Source organism: Eubalaena glacialis, chromosome 4 (assembly GCF_028564815.1).
Source record: "Eubalaena glacialis isolate mEubGla1 chromosome 4, mEubGla1.1.hap2.+ XY, whole genome shotgun sequence".
In the NCBI taxonomy this organism is placed as follows: domain Eukaryota; kingdom Metazoa; phylum Chordata; class Mammalia; order Artiodactyla; family Balaenidae; genus Eubalaena; species Eubalaena glacialis.
Window position 1 is genome coordinate 170,887,956 of NC_083719.1, and position 19,536 is coordinate 170,907,491.

The 19,536-nt window shown below is 41.3% G+C and overlaps 1 protein-coding gene and 1 long non-coding RNA gene across 2 annotated transcripts in view; one reads left to right on the forward strand and one right to left on the reverse strand.

The window, feature by feature from the left end:
• LOC133090236 (uncharacterized) overlaps positions 1-19,536 on the reverse strand; it is a 52,223-nt gene that overhangs the window by 11,695 nt on the left and 20,992 nt on the right. Inside the window, exon 3 of the long non-coding RNA XR_009700790.1 lies at positions 18,795-18,906. This is a non-coding gene — a long non-coding RNA (uncharacterized LOC133090236). The remainder of the gene's footprint in view (positions 1-18,794; positions 18,907-19,536) is intronic.
• Positions 17,018-18,754, forward strand: LOC133089546 (high affinity cAMP-specific and IBMX-insensitive 3',5'-cyclic phosphodiesterase 8A-like). Its single transcript, XM_061187606.1, is given in 2 exon segments — positions 17,018-17,172; positions 17,175-18,754. Coding segments are annotated over 2 exon segments (1,725 nt in total). The 5' UTR covers positions 17,018-17,027.

Consider the following 19,536-nt stretch of genomic DNA (forward strand, 5'->3'; position numbering starts at 1 on the left):
TTTTTTTTTTTTTTTTTACTATGGACATCCAGTTGTTTCAGCGCTATTTGATGAAAAGACTATCTTTGCTCCATTGTATTGCCTTTGTTCTTTTGCCAAAGATCAGTTGACTGTATTTATGTGGGTCTCTTTTGGGGCTCTTTATTCTGTTCCATTGATCTATTTGTTCTTTCACCAATACCACCCTGTCTTGATTACTGCACCTTCATAATAAGTCTTCAAGCTGGGTAGTGTCATTCCTTCAACTTTGTCCTTCTTCATTGAGGTCACAGCTATTCTGGGCCTCTTGCCCCTTCATATGGACTTTAGAATCAGGTTGCCAATATCCATAAAATAACTTGCTGGGATTTTGATAGGGATCGCACTGAATTTCTACAGATTAAGTCAGAAAGAACTGACATTTTGATAATACCGAGTCTTCCTATTCATGAACATGCAATATCTCTCCATTTATTTAGTTATTCTTTGACTTCATTCATCATGGTTTTGTAGTTTTCCTCCTATAGAGGTTGTACTTATTTTATTAGATTTATACTGAAGTATTACATTTTTGGCAGTGCTATTGTAAATAGTGTGGGGTTTTTTTAAACCTATTCCACTTGCTCATTATTGGTATATAGGAAAGCAATTGCCTTTTGTATATTAACCTTGGATCCTACAACCTTGCTAAAATCACTTATTAGTTACAGGAGTTTTGGGTCAACTCTTTAAGATTTTCTACATAGATGATCATGTCACCTGTGAACAAAGACAGCTTTATGTCTTCCTTCTCAATCTGTACACCGTTTATTTCCTTTTCTTGCCTTATTGCATTAGCAAGGACTTGCAGCACAATATTGAAAAGTTATAATAAAGGAGGACATCCTTGCCTTGTGCTTATTCTTAGTGGGAAAGCATTGAGTTTCTCTCCAGTAAGTATGATGTTAGCTATTGGTTTTTTTGTAGATCGTGTTTATCAAGTTAAGAAAGTCCCTCTCTATTCCTAGTTTACTGAGAGTTTTTCTCATGAGAACACACTGGATTTTGTCAAATGCTTCTTCCGCATGTATTTATATGTGTTTTTTTTCCCCTTTTTGTCTTGGATGGATTATATTAATTAATTTTCAAATGTTGAACCAGCCTTACATACCTGACACAAATCCCGTTTGGTCATGGTATATAATTGTTTTTATACTTTTTTGGCTTCAATTTGCTAACATTTTGTTGAGAATCTCTGACACAATTTTTATCACATTTCTACCATAAAAGGTTTGGGATTCTAACGAATTTAAGCTATTAATTAGTCTTATCAAATTGTGCTTTTTATTCAAAGCAGAACCCTGAGGGAATGGATGGTGAATGGTAAGGTCTGAATTTACACTTCTTTTATTCTTTATACCCTGAACCCGTCTCTCAACAAGTGTTTACGGTTGATGTTTATTTTTTTGGAAATTAGACATAGCTCACTCCATTCATTCATTCAACAGATTCTATAGCAGAAGGGAGGCTTCTAAGGAGGTAGGGTGTATTAGTGGGGCTGCAGGTTATTACAAGGAATCCAAGCAAGGCCTCATAATGGAGATGGTGATATCTGAGAAAAGACCTAAAAAAGTGAGTGGATGAGTACTGTAGATAGTAAAGAGAACAGCAAGTGAAAATGTCTGCCTACTATACTTGTTGAACATCAAGGACTAAAGAGTATAAGGTGTTTGGGAAAGAGTCAGCAAGGATTAGAGGCGGAGGAGATGAGATCAAATATATAATGTGGAGGGTAATCATGTAGCAACTTTCCAGCATTTTAAGAACTTCAGCTTCAACTATGATGAAGGGGAAGACACTGAAGTCACATAATTCTTCTGACTTAGATTCTCAAACGGTTCTCTGGCCACTGTGTTAAGGACACATTTAAGAGTGATAATAATTAAGATGACAGACAACGAAATCTTAATCCTGAGTGATAATAGTGGAAAAATCGAGAAATTGTCAAATTCTGGTTCTATCTCAAAGATAGGGCTGACACATTTTGCTTCTGTATTGGATGTGAAAGGAGAGAGAAAGAAAATGGTCAAAGATGAATCACATTTTGTAACTGAGCACCAGGAAGAATGGAGCTGCCCTTTTCTGTTTTGCAAAGTCTACAGGAAAAGCATGAGTGACTATGTGTGTATTTGATTGCAAGGTATATTAAGTTTGGGATGACTATTAAATGACAAAACAGAGATACTCTGTTAGTAAGCAGTCTTGTTAGGTGGACCCAGTCCGTAAAGGACAACCATCAACCTACCTTATCTGCTCAATTTGAAGACCCATAAAGGACTTTGGGGCATTAGTGTGAAGAGGGCTTCCTTTTGCATTTGTGTGTATATGTGTTATTTGCTTTGACACTGTGGTTAGGCTAAAGTAGCACTATTCTGGGCTTTCATCTTTGGCAACTTTTTTCTCACCAAGAAGCTTTTTTATTGGGTTGACGCCAAATGAGTATTTGCCTGGTTCTTCCTGTCCTGATTCTTTAACTATTTTCCTAGTTTGGACAGCCACAAATTTGGTTAGTATTTGTTAATTTCACCCTTCAACGTGGACACACTTGAAGCCAAGTGAACTCCCACCACACTGATGGTAGACTCCATCTGAGCACGCTCAAAAGAGCACAGAAGGTTGTCCACGGGGAGGGTACTATCAGAGGCTGATTGACAGTATCTGTGTTGTAGACCAACTTAAGGGCAAACACATACGGTTCTTACGCTTTCCTGCTCCTGATAATAGGCAATGGCAGGCTCTGGATCACAATGTTTGAACCCAGCAGGAATAGTTTCGCACTTTATGTGGCATGACTATGATAAGGGGTATGTATCTTATCTAGCATGTATCTTCTTTTTTATGCTACAAAAATACAAGGCTGTCACTTTCTGAGACAATAAACTTTCTCTGGCTGGGACAGATTCAAAGCAGATGCCAAGTTAGAAACATTTCTGAATTAGGTGATTTGGGTTCCATGACCAGGTTAAAAAAACAAAACAAAACTGTTTTTCTTCTTGGTTTCACATTTAAATAATATGAGTTAGTCTCAACTATATGACCAAACAATAGAACTACTAAAATAACAGGCCCTTATCATTATTATTTTGATATAATAAATAATAGAGGGATATTGTTTTACTAATAATTACCAGCATTTAGTAATGACAAGCCAAACATTAAGCCTTTAGGAAATTTGTGAACGCCTTCATTTCTTACAATAACTCTGTCAGACTGGTACCAGTATTTATCCCCATTGATGAAGAAACTCAGTTTCAGAGGAAGACACTGAGGCACAGAGAGGTTAAATGTAACTTGTCCATAATTGCCCGAGCTGCTATGCTAGTCAGCTTCATCAACCACTATCACCACTATCACATTTCTTTAACTGGATTTTAGATTCAGATAAACAATTTTTCCTGGTTGCAGGGAAATCATTTAACAAGCCCAGATTGCAATGCTTGAAATGCAAGTCTGAGCCCAAATCTGAGGACCCTAAACCATGCGATCACTAAAAATACTGAGTATCAATTCTGAGCCTTCTAATATGAGTTTGCATTTAAAATAACAGGTCCTATTAGGAATAAGTGTACAAATGGCATTCTAGGAGGGAATATATCCAACAGGTGTTTTAAATTCCTTTAGTGGCAGTGAAAAAGTATGAAGGCATTTCCTGCAATACTAAATGAGCTGATTTACTTTTGGTGGGTAAACACTGAACTTTGTTTACAAAACTTAACCTGAAAGTATTTTCTAAGTATCCTGCTATTACTCTACTCAAAGTTAGCCTTGTTATCTCCTTTAACAAACAAGAATGCTAAGACACAGTCTCAGTTAGTATAGTATGGATAAATCATTTGCAGTCTTGGGTAAACTTGTACCTTAACGAGTGTCTTCAATTTGGGGAAGACAGGAATTCACAATTGCCATTCTCTATGCATATTATTGCCATATAAACTAATTCCAGCTAAAGAAAGCTATAGTTAGGTAGATCCTTTCATAAAGTGATGCAGTCACTCAGGAATACTTTATAACCTAAACCGACTGGACAGCCAGTAACCAATGAATTATCCTAATGCAGATTCATCTGAGAGGTCCTTTATTCCAATGACTTTCGCTGCTCTCCTTCTCTTTTCCTTTTAGGATTAAGAACTATGCATAAAGTCTTACTTACTCTAAGGTTCACCTTGTACCTCTCCTGTCATACAACTCGTCACTTTCCCCATCATATGCCACCAAATGCCAAAAAGAAATCTGAGTACTCTGCGGTCATGGCACAGGTATTTCTAAAGAGATGAACACCTGTTCAAAAATCACTAATCCGAGAATAAATATATGGGGAAATGAACTGGGGACATGACTGGAATCAACTGAAACTGTGAGAGGTCAGCAGGGCAGATATTTGTTTCTGTATGTGCTTTAAAGAATAATGTTCTCTGTGAGAAAAAATGCTTTATTGCCCCAAACTTTAATCCAATTAATATCTGGGAATATATTTCAAGACCACTTGTATATACGTGTATGTACATAATGTTAGCATTGTATATTATTTGTGTTATGTTCTCCCTTCTATTCATGGGAATATGTTGCCTTTAAAGTTGAACCTTTCTTGTTGATTTTGTACATGGATGAAGGTTCACACAGTAAGATAAGTTCAAGGATTTCTTTCTCCAATACCACTGATATGAATTCCTATGACTTAATTTTTTTTTGATAGATTTTCAGATGACAGTCCAAGATAGTTCTGCCAATGGAAATCACAGGACTACCAAATATGGAAAAGACTTTGAAACACTTACAGTGTGTTTTCATGGTCTGCATCAGAATTCTACAGAAGGCTTTTGGCTGAATTGGCAGTGAAATGAGAATGGAAAGTTAGTGTATCAGTTACTTTTCAGTGTGGTATGTTTTCTTTTCTACTATTCTACTATGCATTAGAAATTACGTAAAAATCAGGAGAAGAGAAATGGTTAAGAAAAAATATAATCTGTCATGTTAAAGACATTCGGCACTTACCTAGACTCACAGGTAACATGAGAGAACACGAGAGCTGGCTTGTGAGAGCTAACCTTGTTCCAATTCCCTCACTGTCTTGATGAAAAGCTTTGAGGCTCAAAGAAGGAAGTGACCCTGCCAGAAGCATACCATGAATCAGTGATGAAAGGGAGACTCCTTGGCTTCTGTAGAGCCATGCCTCTGTGCACAAGGTATTAAAGAAGCATTAATTAAATGCCCCTTTACCTAACAACGTGGAGCTTAATCATAGGGTTTGGGCTTCTTGTCTCTTCTTTTCTTTTGCTTTCTCTTTTACATCCTTGGGGGCCTTAGTTTTTAGTTGCTCTCTTGAACTGGATTTACAAGACATTTATTTTCACTAGCCCTTATTTTTTTGCATTGTAGGCTGAATTTTTAAGAAGTTGGGGAAGGATACTGAACTGCCAAAAGTTAACAGATTATTGGCAAAGATATAAAAATAATTATAATGCCAATTTCCCTGGGTATTCCCTGTGTACTTTAGGGGTAAAAATAGTATTTGTAAAGTGATTTCAAAATGTGCAAATATTACCTGTGGGACGTAACCTACTGGTTAAGAGCACTAACTCTGAAATTACTTTGCCTGGATCTTTTTTCCCCAGCTCCACCACTTATTAGTGGTGGGACTTCAGGAGTGTTACTTCTTTGTGTTTCACCTCCTCTTTGAAAAACCACCTCCTCTTAATAACCTCACCCATTTTACAGAGCTGTGGCGTGGAGTTAACACAGGTAGAGTGCTTAGGAATCCATGCCACTCTGAAGTCTTTTAAAATCAATCTTACTATTGTTGTTACTACTATTATTATTTTGTTAGCTGTCCTTGAAAAAGTTTGCCAGCAGTACTCACTTGCTTTTCTTTTTGTTGTATATTCTCTACATCCCACTTAAGCCAAAGAGGCTGTTTTCAGATATTTTACACCTCTTTACTTGTTTGTCACAGCAAAAGTAAAAGGAGTGTGGCTTCCCTTGATCGAACAAACCAGAACTTTGGTTTTCTCCCATTCATACACATTGGTGAACAGATGTGAAAAAACGACTCCATGGGGCTTTCAGTCTGGAGCCAAACATCCAGGCTCTGTGTAACTCGACACTATTATGCACACATGTTGGTCCCTTAGGACCCAAAAGAATCTCAACTAAGCCCATCATTATTTCAGGAATATGAAGAATGCTTTTTGTGAAGTAGTTGAACATAACAGAAATACAAGAAAAGGCAGAGGTGTTTCGTATCACAACTTTTTGAGAAATGCTCAAGAGCTCTAAGATGTAGCTGACAATTCCCCCATCAGCAAATGCTTTCAAAGTGACCATAAATTTCACCAGAAATACATTTTTTCAGCAATGGCAAAAACGCGGTGACTATACTGCTCAATTCCTCACAGTGTCAGCATTAAATACATTAAAAGGGTAAGTTAAAATATGTCTGATTGCTTCTGACATAACCCCGAGATCTCTTTTATTTCTGTACTCCATCAATTATAATGTGGAACGTTGAGACAAATTATTTCTAGACACTAACAAGGAATGTAGCAATAAGTGGCAGACAATCAAGGGGAATTTTGCCATAGCACGGTGCTTATTTTGTTACAAGCAGGAATGCAAACCCAAAGGATGTAATTTAGAGGAAACTCTGTCCTGTCTATTCTCTAGAAACTAGAACAAGGAGACTGAGAGAAGATGATTCTGGGTAAATCAAACCGTTTTCTCCTAATTACAGCTGAATAATAGGGAGCAAACTCCCATGGAAGGTTGTGATCTGCCTGAAGAAAGCTAGGAGGTTGCCCTGGTTAGGGTCTTTCATATACAGTTATTCAAGCTCAGACTTGATCATCTGTCAGGGATGCTACAGTAGGGAGAGTTTTGCCATAGCTGTGAGACTCAGCAAGATCACTTCCAACTCTAAAACCTACAATTTTAATTTAATCACCAACACCAGCCATCATTAACAGCGACCTCAAATAACTCCAAATCTGTTCATCTACTCACATATTCTTTACACAGTCAACAGACCTCGAGTGAGTACTACATGCCAGACACAGTTCTTAGACACAGAATAAGGGATAAGAAAGGTAACAACCTCTGTCACTGTGGGGCTTGTGTTCTTTGGGAAGAAGTTCATCTAAATACAAAGAGACATCAAAGATAATATTTGTTTTGATTATTATTCTGTGAAAGAAGTAAGGTAATCTGATAAATTGGGACTAAGTTAGGCTAGTAGGACAATCAAGGAAAAAATATCTTTAAGAGATGAGTGCCAAAGAATAGAAAGGAATCATTTATGGACAATTTTTCTGGAAATAATATTTCCAAAACATGGGAACAGCAAATACAAAGGCCCTGAGGCAAGATGAAGCTTAACTACAATCAAGGAACAAAGAGAAGCTAAAAGGTTAGGTCAGGAGATAACCACGCAAATTTACACCAGCTGGTCCCTAATTTCAAGTCTACGTGGATATATTCTTGAGGTGAGTTAGACATATATATCACCCAAAAAACAAAAAAAAGTTGACTCCAAAATTACCCTGGAAATTCTGAGTGAGACTCTTTACAAAGGCACAACCATATTAAAGATCACAGCCATCATTCTCCAAACTCCACTCTGGCCATCACTTGCAGGCATTTAACGGGGGTGTTTAATATCCTCTCTAAAATATTGGGCAGGAAGAACAAACATCCTAGCATGTCTGCACCGTGCACCTAGTGTCTCACAATTGAAAAGTAGCTGGAGCTCACCCTGCTGATGGCTTTGCCGGGTTTTTTTTACCTTTTGTTAAGAGTCCCATCTCTTTTAAGAACTGGGATATATTTTTTGAGGGAAATAAACTATAGGAAAATTCAACTGACAGAGATCATACTGTACTTGACTTTTCTGTTCTTTGCTACATTTAACACAGTTTAAGTTCTGAAATATGCATATACCCATGGAACTGCCAACACAATCAAGAAAAGGAACATATCCATCACTTGCAAGTGTTTTTATGCCTCATTCATAAAGCCCCTTTTTTTCCCCACATTCCACCCCTCCACATCCGCAAGTGACCACTGATATGCTTTCTAGCGTTAGAGATGTGTTTGCAGTTTTCTAGAAATTTATATAAATGGATTCAAACAGTGAGGACTCTTTTATCTGGCTTCTTTCACTCAATGTAATTATTTTGAGAGTAACTCATATTTTTGTGGGTATCAATAGTTTATCACTCTGTTTTGCTGAGTAGTGTTTCACGGTATGAGTGTACCACGGTATGTTTATTCATTCGCCTGTTGATGGGTGCTCGAGGTTGTTACAATTCTGTCTATTAAAAATAAACATGCTATGATGATCCACGTACAAGTCTCTGTATGAACATATGCTTTTAATTTTTCTTGCATAAATATCTAGGTGCAGAAAGGCTGGATCATACGGTAGGTGTATGTTCAACTTATAAAGAAACAGCCAAACTGTTGACTGAAGTGACTGTACCATTTTCCTTCCCACTAGCAGTGTAAAAGACTTCCAGTTCCTACACTGCCTCACCAACACTTGGTGTGCTTGGACTTTTCTAATTTTAGCCATTCAATAGGTGTGTAGTGGTATCTCCTGGGGCTTTCATTTTCATTTAGCTAATAATTGATTACATTGTTACCCATATTGTTAATTTAAAAAAATTTTTCTAATTACTGAGTTTTGAGAGTTCTATACGTGTTAGAGACACAAGTCTTTTCAGGTATATAATTTGTAAATATTTTCTTCCAACCTGTGGCTTTTCTTTTATTAATAATGGCTTCCAAAGATGAAACCCAATTTTTCACTTTTTTTCATTTATGGATCTTGTTTTTGGTGTCATCTCTAGGAAATCTTTGCTTAACCCAAGGTCAAAAAGATTTTGTCCAAGTTTTAGAGATTTATGTTTTGATCTACATTTAGCTAATTCTTTATATGGTGTGAAGGAGGGATCAAAGGTCATACTTTTGCATATGGCTATCTAGGCACAATATCCGTGTGCTATATGCTTCCAGCACCATTTGTCAAGAAGACTATCCTTTCTCCTCAAAATTGGCTTTGCAGCTCTGTTGAAAAATCAATTGTCCTTATATGTGTGGATATGTTTCTGGGATCTACATTCTATTTGACTGACGTATTATATCTGACTCTTGGTTATAATATATTCTTTCACTGATGTCTTTTCACTTGCTCATGTAAATAGTCTCCCAGTAATATAGCCTTACCATTTGACTGGACATACCTAGGTATACCTGAAATGCATTTGATAAATCGATGGATCTTGCACTCAAACTAGGGTTACTTTCCAAAAACACTTAAAATGTTGAGGTGTAAAAACTATGTATTCTACAGCCTTCCTGCCTCTACCAAGTGTATGTTAACACATCCCCACAAGCTATTTTGCATGTATATGGGGCTGTAGAGTCTGGGGAGTATGAGAGTGGTATGTGCTGTCTATCCCAAAAGATCATCATACGAGGCAAAGGAAACATTAAGGAAATAGATAGGAATAGTCAAATGCCAAATGTTAAAATATTTCTCATGCGTTTTTAATATTTACATTGAGATAAATAAGCAAATTATTATAAAATACAAAACTTTAGAGAATATTTCAAAATGCTCTTTTTTGCCAGATGCAACAAGACACTAGGAATAAATAGAGGAATTTTCTGGAACCAGCTTGTCTTTCCTTTTGTTATCACCATCGAGTGATGGGGTTGTATTTTATTCAGTCTATTGTACATGTGGGTGTGAATAAGACGGAACTTGTCTCAAAAAGAGAAATGAGCAAAGAATATATGTTGTCAACTTGTCTAAAACATTTTTTCATGTTCTGACTCATTTTTCTTTGTATTGGCATTTCAAGGGATTTCGTTTTTTAATTTGACTATTAAAAAACCTTGATAACTTCAGTGAAATCCCATGAAGATAATATAAACAACTGTAATGGAAAATGAAAAGATGATAATAGCAACCAGCACTGTGATATTTCTTGTCAGTGTTCTTTACTATTTAGAATAGTAACAAATCCCATATTAATTTGACTTTTTGAACTTTGGCCTTTACTTTGGTGGAAGAAGTTCCTTTCACTTTGCTTATTACCTGTTTGCAATGAAAAACAATTAATGACCATACTTTGATATGATCATCTTAGAGTTGTATAGAGGGAGGATAGTTATGCAACTATTTACAGATCTATGGGTTCAAGGAAGTTTAAAGGCTTGATATTTGAATCCTGTGGAATGTAGCCTCCTTTCCCACAGGGAAATGAACATATATATGTACTTAATGTAGTTTAAAATAAAGCAACACCTGTTCGTAGAGGCACCTTCTATTCCAGGCATGTTTAGGTATAGGGAAGGGGAACAAGAGCTATAAAACATAATTCTTGTCTATAAGGAGTTTACAGTTTAGGGGGGTTGAGGACACTCAATGACTCAACGGGGATGAGCCTGATGCAGGTGGCTACAAGGTCACCCTTGGATAAACTCTGCTTTAGCAAAGACCAGCCTACTCTTATTCTGTTGAACTCTTTAATGTGGTGTCCAATAAACCTGAATATCAAGCTCAAACGCCACTTTAGAAATGTTTCCAGGGGTGCTAACAGCCAACAAGTTAATATGATTCCTACACACTTGACACAACTCACCAGAGGTCTTGAATTCGGTGAGCATATTGACCTCCTTTAAGAAAGATCACCATTGAAACTTCGAATGCTAAGTTCTAAGAGAATGAAGTAAGTAATAAGTGATACTCACGTTCAGGGGTGGAAGAGAAAAGAGGTCTCACCTTGAGTAGAACATTTTGTTGGATTCTCCAAAGTGGCAAACAATAAGGAGAACACTAACCAACTAAGATTCTAAATAAGTTGAGAAATAAGATGAAAGCCTAAGATGGAGGTCAAAATGTCCCCTAGATTGAAGCATACACTTAGGCTGAAAGGGAAACTATTGAAAAAGATGTAGAAACTGCTAAATATTTCACAAAACGTTTATTAGAACAAAAAATCTATTAGAATAAACCAACTTAGCAGTTTGCAGAATATGACATCAACATACACGCATCACTTGCATTTCTGTACATTAACAATGTACAGATGAACAATGTACAATGTACAATGAACAATCTGAAAAAGAAATTAGGAGAACAATTCCACTTACAATACCATCAAAAAGAATAAAATACTTAGGAATAAGCTTAACCAAAGACATGAAAGACTTGTACACTGAAAACTACAGCATTATTGAAAGAAATTAAGGAAGACATAAATAAATGGAAAGACATCCCATGTTCTGAACTATTGTTAAAATGTCCATGTTACACAAAGCTATCTACAGATTTAATGCAATGCCTATCAAAATCCCCTATTTTTGCAGAAATAGAAGAAACTACTCCAAAATTGATATGTAACCACAAAGCACCCTCAATAACCAAAGCAAACTTGAAGACCTCACACTTTCTTTTGAAATGAAGTTTTCTTGTTACTGTGGGTTAAAAATCCAAAGTCCTAAATGTCCATAAATTATCCTCCCAAATTTATATTTTGGTTCATTCTCAGTGACAGGGCTTTCAGTGCCTGAGTGGCATTGAGGGCTCCTTCAGTATCTGTAGCTTGGACTTCTGTCACTGACATGGTGTGGGTATCTCAGAGCCTTAGCTCTTTTACCAGTTGATCAAGTCCCTCATGAACCATGCTCAGAAGGGCCCCACACTTGCTTGATTTCATGCTCTGCTATTGCTGTCTTGAAATTCTTAATAATTTTATCTGTGAACTTACGTTTTGTAAGTAAAGTTTATGGGACAATAAAATATACGCATGAGCAGAGGAGACATGTGAAATATGTGTGTCTGCCACCATTCCTGCTGCCCCATTCACATCTAGTTTTCACCCTGCTTATGCTGTGCTTTCCATGACATGCTTATTTGGTACCCATTTGGAGTCTTACTGAGTTCCACCAGAATTCTGTGCTATTGGTCACATTCAAGACTAAGTGAAGGTGTTAACAGCTCCGGGAGGCCATGCTTTCCATTTGAATCTGAACTTACTTCTAACACAGAAAGAAAGCAGTTGTTTTTTTTTGTTTTTTTTTTGTTTTTTTTTTAATTTTTATTTTATTTTATTTTGTTTATTGTTTCTGGCTGCATTGGGTCTTTGTTGCTGCTTCGTTGCTTTTCTCTAGTTGCAGCGAGCAGGGGCTACTCTTCGCTGTGGTGCACGGGCTTCTCATTGCGGTGGCCTCTCTTGTTGCAGAGCACGGGCTCTAGGCACGCGGGCTTCAGTAGTTGTGGCACGTGGGCTCAGTAGTTGTGGCTCGAGGGCGCTAGAGCGCAGGCTCAGTAGTTGTGGCGAAGAGGCTTAGTTGCTCCGCGGCATGTGGGATCTTCCCGAGCCAGGGCTCGAACCCATGTCCCCTGCATTGGCAGGCGGATTCTTAACCACTGCGCCACCAGGGAAGCCCAAAGCAGTTGTTTTTTAAGAAACAAGAATGTCCAAGGAATCTTATCATATCCTTTCTTACTCGTGTTACTTCCCAATATTAGCCAAACACTTCTGCTGAAAAAGATGACATATATGAAAAAGAGAAGAGAGAAAAATATGCTAACGGATTCCTAATTACCCAAATGCCCCATATCTGTTTCAGTTAAGTATCATTATATATTATGGAAAATTTTCTCAGTGACAGAGAAAGATATCCTGGCAGAACATCCCCCTGCCCGTGACACAGAGATGATGGTCTCAAGCTATCTTGAAGGCGTTGGAGCCCACTTTATTGGTTACTAATATTAATGGAGGACAAAACTTAATATACTGTTTGCTCTGTATTTGTTAAATCACTTCTTCCCTTCATTAAAATGGATGGCCCATAATTCAGTCTGTAGTGTGTGTATCATTGGAAACTGAACAAATTTTTGTTGGTTTTATTAATGTCATAGGTTTCTAGGGAGGATCTACTCAATAACTAAGTCTAGTTTCTCAGTTACAAATAAATTATGATGTAACTTTGCATAAATTAAGCTCATCATAAAGGAAGGATACTGATAGTTGTTACTACCCCTTCCTTGAGGGGCTCTTGTAAAGCAGTAAATAAAGTAACAGGGGTTTATACGCTTGCATATATTTTCTATGATATTTGTACACACTTAAAAAGAACTCTACACAATGCATTCTAAAAACCTTGATGCTGTGTGTCCCTAGTTCCCAGCTCTCTCATTAAAACTATTTAAATGCACAAAATGTTATCTATTAGGATAGCTATCAGAGTACTCCAAATACTACTTCTGCCCTGAGCAGGTAGTCAACGTTAGGAAGCCGGTACCATCCAGTCACCTCCCACTTCCTTCCCCAAAGGAGAGGGAGGTGAAGGTCCCATCCCATGCCGTGGTGTCCTCTGCCCCAACCGCATGCTGCCCCCTGCTGCTGGAGAGGCCAACAAAAGAAGTGCTGGGTGAAGACCACCGGCCCAAATCACCAGGCTCACTGATGTCTGGGAAGGAGCTGCAGCGTGAACAATCTTCACACACCCCATCAAGAAGCTCCTCTTCCCTTGCTATCTACCAGCAGTAGGCCCTGCAAGCGGAAGATTCCTCTGCCGCTTTTTCTGCCGCTGCCAGGGCTGAGGTCTCCCCCGTTGGGGAACGAGGCACTGACATGGGATCGAGGTGAGCTGCCCCCTCCTCCTAAGCTTCCGTGCTTAGCTGCTGCCAAAAACCCAGGCACCTTGGAGAAGAACACTGAGTGTCAGCGGAACCAGGTCCTGAGTAATATAAGGAAGGTCAAGGAAGGCTGCAGTGCCCTTCAGCCTGCCCCTTCTCTCTCCCCACCTGCCTCACGGACTGCAGACTCCCTGCCCCCGGCCACTCACACTTCGCAGGTCCCGGCTACTACCACCGACTTGGCCGACCTATATTCCACGTCCCCCATCCTGTCTGTCCCTCCACCTTCCCCGACACCTAATATTGATCAGGAAACAAGAGACACAGTCCCTGAGTCCCTCCTCTTGCCAGTCCTGCTGATTCTCTTCCTCCCTCAGCTTCCGATTCCATTTTGGGAATTCCACTAAAGAAGAATGAAGGCCCTTTTCATTCAGTCATAGCCACAACACCGCTTATTTCTGACCTCCCCACACCTCCTAGCATCCCAGCTTTCTCCTTCCACCCACCATCCCACGAAAAGGAACCCCACACCCATCTGTGTAGATTCTGCCCCTCCTTTATACTTACCTACCCCTCTTCCAGCCCCTACCATCAAGCCCCCTATTTTAACTGGGCAGCCCATGACTTCTATGGCAATCCCTTCCACCAGCATGGTCACAGCATCTGGAAGTTTGACCTTGCAGCCTAGTGTCTACATGGACACCGCTGCCCCTTCCCAAGCTGTCATTTTTAGGTCTCCCCCAGGTTTCAGGGTGGAGCAGAGGCACCTTGCAGGGGTACCAGTGTCCATCACCCCACCTGTGCCGATGGTCCCCTGCGCCACCCCAATGTTTAACCATCCCTTTGGCCCCCAAGCCAACCCTCAGCCCATATTTGGGACCTCTGATGGGCAGCAGAGGGCCTCTCTCCCTGGTGCTCCTGTTTTCCCCAGCCCCCCATTTACGGCTTCGGCCGGCATCGGTGCTTCAGCAGGCAGCAGCTCTGACACTGTTCCTATGGACACCACACCTCCTTCCTAGGCTGTCATTTTCCAGTCTGCCCCTATCTCCAGGCAGAACTAACAGCCATTTCACAGGGCTGTTCCTAGTTCTGGGAACACACCACCCAGTAGTAGCAATGCCTCAGCCCATGCCTCGACTCATTTAGCTGCAACGCCAGCCAACAGATAGACCAACACTTCAAGCTACCTTGGACCCAGGTCTCCCGTCTCAGGCCAAACTGGGGGCCAACGATGGGCAGAGGCCTAACGATAATTTTCTATTGGGAAACCCAGCAGCTTCAGCACAAGATAAAAGTCCTAGTCGCCCCTGCAGCCTAGCCACCGCGAGTCAGCATCATGCAGTCAGCTTTGCCAGCTTCCCTATTCGCCACCACCAGCAACACGCAGCCGGCCTTTGGCGACAAGCCAGGCATTCTCCCCAGGGCTGTGTCCATTGCTACTGGCTTTGGACTTGCCACCAGGATGCCCAGTACTGGGGACAGTAGCTCGCTCTTTGCCGACACCACACCAGGCCCACTGTTCATGGGACCTGCAGCCCCTACGGCCGGTGGGAGCCTTGGAGTCGGTGTGTCAGCCCCAGGCCTCACTCACTCAGAGGCATCCAGACCACTTAACTTTGGGGCAGGACTAAGTGGGGCACCCAGCACCGCTTCTGTTCCTACTTTGGGCCAGACAACCTGCCATCTACCTGACCACGGCAAGGCTGCTGCAGTAGGAGGGGCAGGCACCATCCCAGCATTTGGGAACATACCTGATTCCACCTTAAATCCAAATACCTGGGGCCTACCTGGGCTGAATACAGGTGGTACGGTGATGGCAGGGGACACCACCATCCCCACGATGGGAGGCCCTAGTGTTTCCACTTTCCGTCACTGCACACAGGGCCCATCTGGACATAGAAAATCTACATTTAAAAGTTCCATCACCAAGAAGAAGAAATCTGTGTCAAGGGACATGTCAGTTTCCACCTTCTAACAAAGCACACCACATCTGTTAGAGTTGCAAGTGTGGTTATCACCCGTGGGTTTCAACACACTTCTAGTTCTACCTTATTTCCAAGCACAAGGGGCCCACCTGCCCACAATCTAGGTGGTGGTTGTCTAGGAGGGAACAACATCATGCCCATGATTGGAGGACCTGGTATTCCCGCTTACAACTGGGACCCACCTGGCCGATACACAGGTGGTGCGGATGGAGGGCACAACATCTCACCCGTGCTGGGAGGCCCTGTGTCAATAACTGCCATCAGACTTGGAACCCATCTGTGCAGAGAACGGGGGGGGGGGGGTTATGGGGGACAGCACCAGACCTGCTGTGACTGGATACACTTCTGGTGCCACATTCATACAAAGCGCCTGAGGCCCCCCCTGGTCAAAACCCAGGTGGTGCCATGGGGGATAGCACCATCCATATTTAGAGAGGAACCTCCACTCTCAGTAAGAACACTGGGGTCCCCAAGTCAGGACACCCCTCTGACTTAGACGAGCCAGCATTGTGTTTGCAGGCTCCTGGTCAGGGCAGCTGTGCCTGTGCTCAAAGGAGTCTGGCAGCCTCATAACCTGCCCAGGGCTTCATAGGAGCCATCAGCGAATTCCTTTCTTCTATGAAGAAACTCAACAAATGAAGAGCAGATCTTATTCTGCAAACTGTGTGTCACCATGAATGGACTTTGCCTCACTGGAAAGCGGCTCAGCACCTTGAAGTGAAACTTAACCTCCTCTCTTCCTACAGCAAGCCGGAGGACCACACCTCAGGGGTGTGCAAGAGTGTGAGTGTGTGTGTGTGTGTGTGTGTGTGTGTACTGGAGGGTGAGGAGCATATGAGCTCACTTCAGAACTACACCAGACTTGAGAAGCTCCAGTTAGGAGAATGGAAGAGAGCTGCCTGTATCATCCACTGTGCCATCCCTGGCTTGACTGTTAACTTGGCGGACCCAAGTTTTCCCTAGACTTGGAACTGGCAGGATGCCCACTGCTGTTTTCAGATGCTTCCTCTCCCCCTCTGCATTTGCCTCAATGGGCCTTTCTCTTTCCCAGCTTTATGTACATATATATATATATGTCAATAAAACCTTGTTCGTATTAATCTACTTCTGTTTATGTGTCTTTACTCACTGACTCAGCTGTAGAGGAAGAACTGACATATGTGAGTGGTGATGTGGGAGCCAGACTTAAGACACCAAAATTTTGTGTCCCAGTGACTGGGATGTGGAATTAGGCACATATTATGGCTGCATGTGCTGACTCCTGAAATCTGTTTTCAGTGTAACGAGTGACAATCAGGAGGAACTAGGGTCCAGAGGAGGGAGAGATGGGGTGACTCACCCTGGCTTCTCTATATGTCTCTCAACAACAAAATGTGAAGATGATACCTGTCATTGGACAGGGAGGAAAAATTAGACACTATGTGTCCATTGTCAGAGTGTGCAATGGCAACAATAAGGCTCAGAAAATAGCTGAATGTGTGCAGTCTGACACTCATACAGATAATCAGTCAGGCAAACATAACGACAGAGAAAAAGCTCACTAGATGTCAGAACTGCTGCCTCTCGAACAAGCAAAGTTTCCAGCCAGAGACGACGCTCCTCCATGGCCCGGATACATTCCATGTAGATCGAGGCGCCCATCACCAAGGCAATCGATATCATCAGTGCTGCCCAGGAAAGCAGTCCCATGCCTGTGACAGAAGCCTTAGATCATGTGCTGGAAATTCTAAGAACCACTGAATTATATTCACCACAATTAGATGTTAAGGACGATGATCCTCATGACATTGACCTTGTTGGGGGCTTAATGTCTGATGTTTTGCGAAGACCATCCAGGAATGAGTATGTTCTTTCAACAAAAAACCTTCCGCAGGTTTCCAACAGTGTAATCACCCCCACCTCCCTTCACGACGTCCCATCACAGATAACTTGGGCCATGGAAAATGAGGAATCCTGGGACTTTGATATTTTTGAACTGGAAGCTGCCACTCATAAAAGGCCTTTGATTTATCTTGGTCTCAAAATATTTGCTCGCTTTGGAGTCTGTGAAGTCTTAAAATGCTCTGAGACAACGCTGAGATCGTGGTTGCAAATTATCGAAGCCAATTATCATGCTTCTAAACCCTACCACAATTCTACACATTCTGCTGACGTGCTTCATGCCACTGCCTATTTTCTCTGCAAAGAGAGGATAAAGCAAACTTTAGATCCACTTGATGAGGTCGCTGCCCTCACTGCAGCCACTGTCCATGACCTGGACCACCCCGGGAGAACCAACTCCTTCCTGTGCAATGCTGGGAGCGAGCTGGCCATTCTGCATAACGACACTGCTGTGCTCGAGAGCCACCACGCGGCCTTGGCCTTCCAGCTGACCACTCGTGATGATAAATGCAACATCTTTAAAAACATGGAGAGGGATGACTACCGGACGCTGCGCCAGAGTATTATCGACATGGTCTTAGCCACAGAAATGACAAAGCACTTTGAGCACGTCAACAAATTTGTCAATAGCATCAACAAGCCCTTGGCAGCATTAGAGGAAGATGGGGAAACTGATAAAAATCAAGAAGCCATAATCACTATGCTCAGAACTCCAGACAACCACAGTCTGATCAAACGAATGCTGATTAAGTGTGCTGATGTGTCCAATCCTTGCCGACCCCTGGAGCAGTGCATTGAGTGGGCCGCACGTATCTCAGAAGAATGTTTTTCTCAGACTGATGAAGAGAAGCGACAGGACTTGCCTGTGGTGATGCCACTTTTTGACAGAAATACCTGCAGCATCCCCAAATCCCAAATCTCTTTCATTGACTATTTCATCACAGACATGTTTGCTGCTTGGGACGCCTTTGTAGACTTGCCTGAGTTAATGCAGCATCTTGACAACAATTTTAAATACTGGAAGGGACTGGACGAAATGAAGCTGCGGAGCCTCCGCCCACCTCCGCAACAGTGGGCGACACTGCCTGGGGCCCTGACGCTGTGTCCCTCCAGTCACTTGGGATTCCTGAGGGCGGTCAGAGTTCCTTGGTCCTTCCGTCCCCCGGTCTGCAGAGCCTGTCAGAGCACACAGGGACGTCGGCAACCTTCTGTAGCCACCATCTGATGCCATTGCCATAAAGTGAGACTTAGTCCACTCAAGGTACCTGGGCCTGCTGCGGGGGCTCTTCAGAAAGTCACGTGAGAACCACGGTTTGCATTCGCGTCCGTTAAAACATGAGCTCGGGACTGCCCCCGCAAAGGACGGAGATGGATTTCCTGCCAGTGACAGAGAGTGTCTTGTTACAATTTCTCTGTTATGTTCAGCACTTAAGAACAGCTAATGGCAATCGGATCTTTTTTCACATCATATAAGGTGCAATCACTCACTTTGGAACACTACCGAAAGTGACTTCTCTTTTAAAATTGAACAGAAAATGCAGACAAAGAAATTTTGAAGTTGATTATTAATATCAATTATTAAAATGTTTTTTTTACTAGAAGTTCAATATTTTCTATGAATTTAAAAATACTTCAAAGCCAAAGCCAACTTTAAATAGCGTGACCAAATTTACATGATTCATATTCATTAAATATGTATTACTTCGTGTACAGACTTATTTTCATAATGCAAATTTAAAATATAAAATGACACATTTTTACTGCCAAAAAAAAAACCACACTGGAGGCTAGATAATCCCTGATGTGTGATAAGGAACCACACTTTATGATTGAACTTTTCGAAAATGTTGAAATGTCTTTTGGGGCATCTTTTTATTCAACTGAGACTTAGGCCAGTCATCTTCATACATTCCCACTACACCCAGAGAGGATGGATTTGGCATCCAGGTTCATGTGTCTGGAGAAACAAAGGAAGAGTTCATACCTGCTCTGTAATTACTGAAAATT